Below are 1013 nucleotides of genomic sequence, written 5' to 3'. Positions count from 1 at the left end.
AATAAATTAAACTAATAATTAAATAATAATAAAAAATAATAAATTTTGATAATGAATAATATTTTCATTCTTTCAAATAACATATAATATAAGATAAATGGCCACGCTGAACACGAGATTTCCTAAATTAAACAAGTAGTGGGCTTAAAGGGACATCCATTATCCATTATTGTTGTCTATAAATAGCTATGCAATCTCACGTTCCCTTAACATCAAAACACATTCATTGTTTCATTATTCATCTCCATGAAGAGCATGAGGATTCACGTTCTTTTCCTATTCTCATTGCTCTCAACCATTCCCCATTATTCCTATGCTTCTGTGAATGATTTCTGTGTAGCAGACCTGAAGGGACCAGATTCTCCTTCAGGCTATAACTGCAAGCCCGTTAGTGCAGTAACCGCGGATGACTTTGTGTATTCCGGCCTAGTTGCCGGAGACACCAACAACACCTTCAAAGCTGCATTAACCTCCGCATTTGTCACCGATTTTCCGGCCGTTAACGGGCTCGGAGTATCGGCGGCAAGGTTAGACATCGCGAAAGGAGGATCGATACCAATGCATACTCATCCCGGCGCCACGGAGTTACTAATCATGGTGGAAGGGGAGATAACTGCCGGGTTCATGACACCATTCGCACTCTATTCGAAAACCTTGAAACCCGGAGATGTTTTTGTTTTCCCACAAGGGCAGTTGCACTTTCAGGTGAATTCTGGTAAGAAAAAAGCCACTGCTTTTCTTGCTTTCAGTAGTGCAAACCCTGGTGCTCAGCTTCTTGATCTTCTTCTGTTTGGGAATGCCTTATCTTCTGACATTGTGGCACAAACTACCTTCCTCGATATTGACCAAGTGAAGAAGCTCAAGGCTCGTTTTGGTGGAAAAAACTTGAATAACCATATGTCTATGTAGATATATGACTCCACTACTTTCTACTCCTAGTCTTTGTACCAATAATCTTGGATCTTGTTAACGATGAATAAATATTGAAGTTCCCATGCTGTTTACTAATGCAA

At 39.9% G+C, this 1013-nt stretch overlaps 1 protein-coding gene across 1 annotated transcript; it reads left to right on the top strand.

Moving 5' to 3' along the window:
• The first annotated feature begins 201 nt into the window (after positions 1 to 201).
• LOC107618099 (auxin-binding protein ABP19b) lies at positions 202 to 1013 on the top strand. The gene has a single exon (XM_016320033.3). It carries the CDS (start codon positions 247 to 249, stop codon positions 907 to 909), a length of 663 nt encoding a protein of 220 aa, XP_016175519.1. The 5' UTR covers positions 202 to 246; the 3' UTR covers positions 910 to 1013.

The sequence above is a fragment of the Arachis ipaensis genome, chromosome B9, assembly GCF_059453495.1.
Source record: "Arachis ipaensis isolate K30076 ecotype BB chromosome B9, ASM5945349v1, whole genome shotgun sequence".
Lineage (NCBI taxonomy): Eukaryota > Viridiplantae > Streptophyta > Magnoliopsida > Fabales > Fabaceae > Arachis > Arachis ipaensis.
Note: the sequence above shows the minus strand (reverse complement) of the source record. Positions and strands in the feature narration are given on the sequence as shown.

Bases quoted from the DNA above. Each gene is read 5' to 3' on its own strand.
- LOC107618099 (XM_016320033.3), top strand. From the start codon at position 247: ATGAAGAGCATGAGGATTCACGTTCTTTTCCTATTCTCATTGCTCTCA.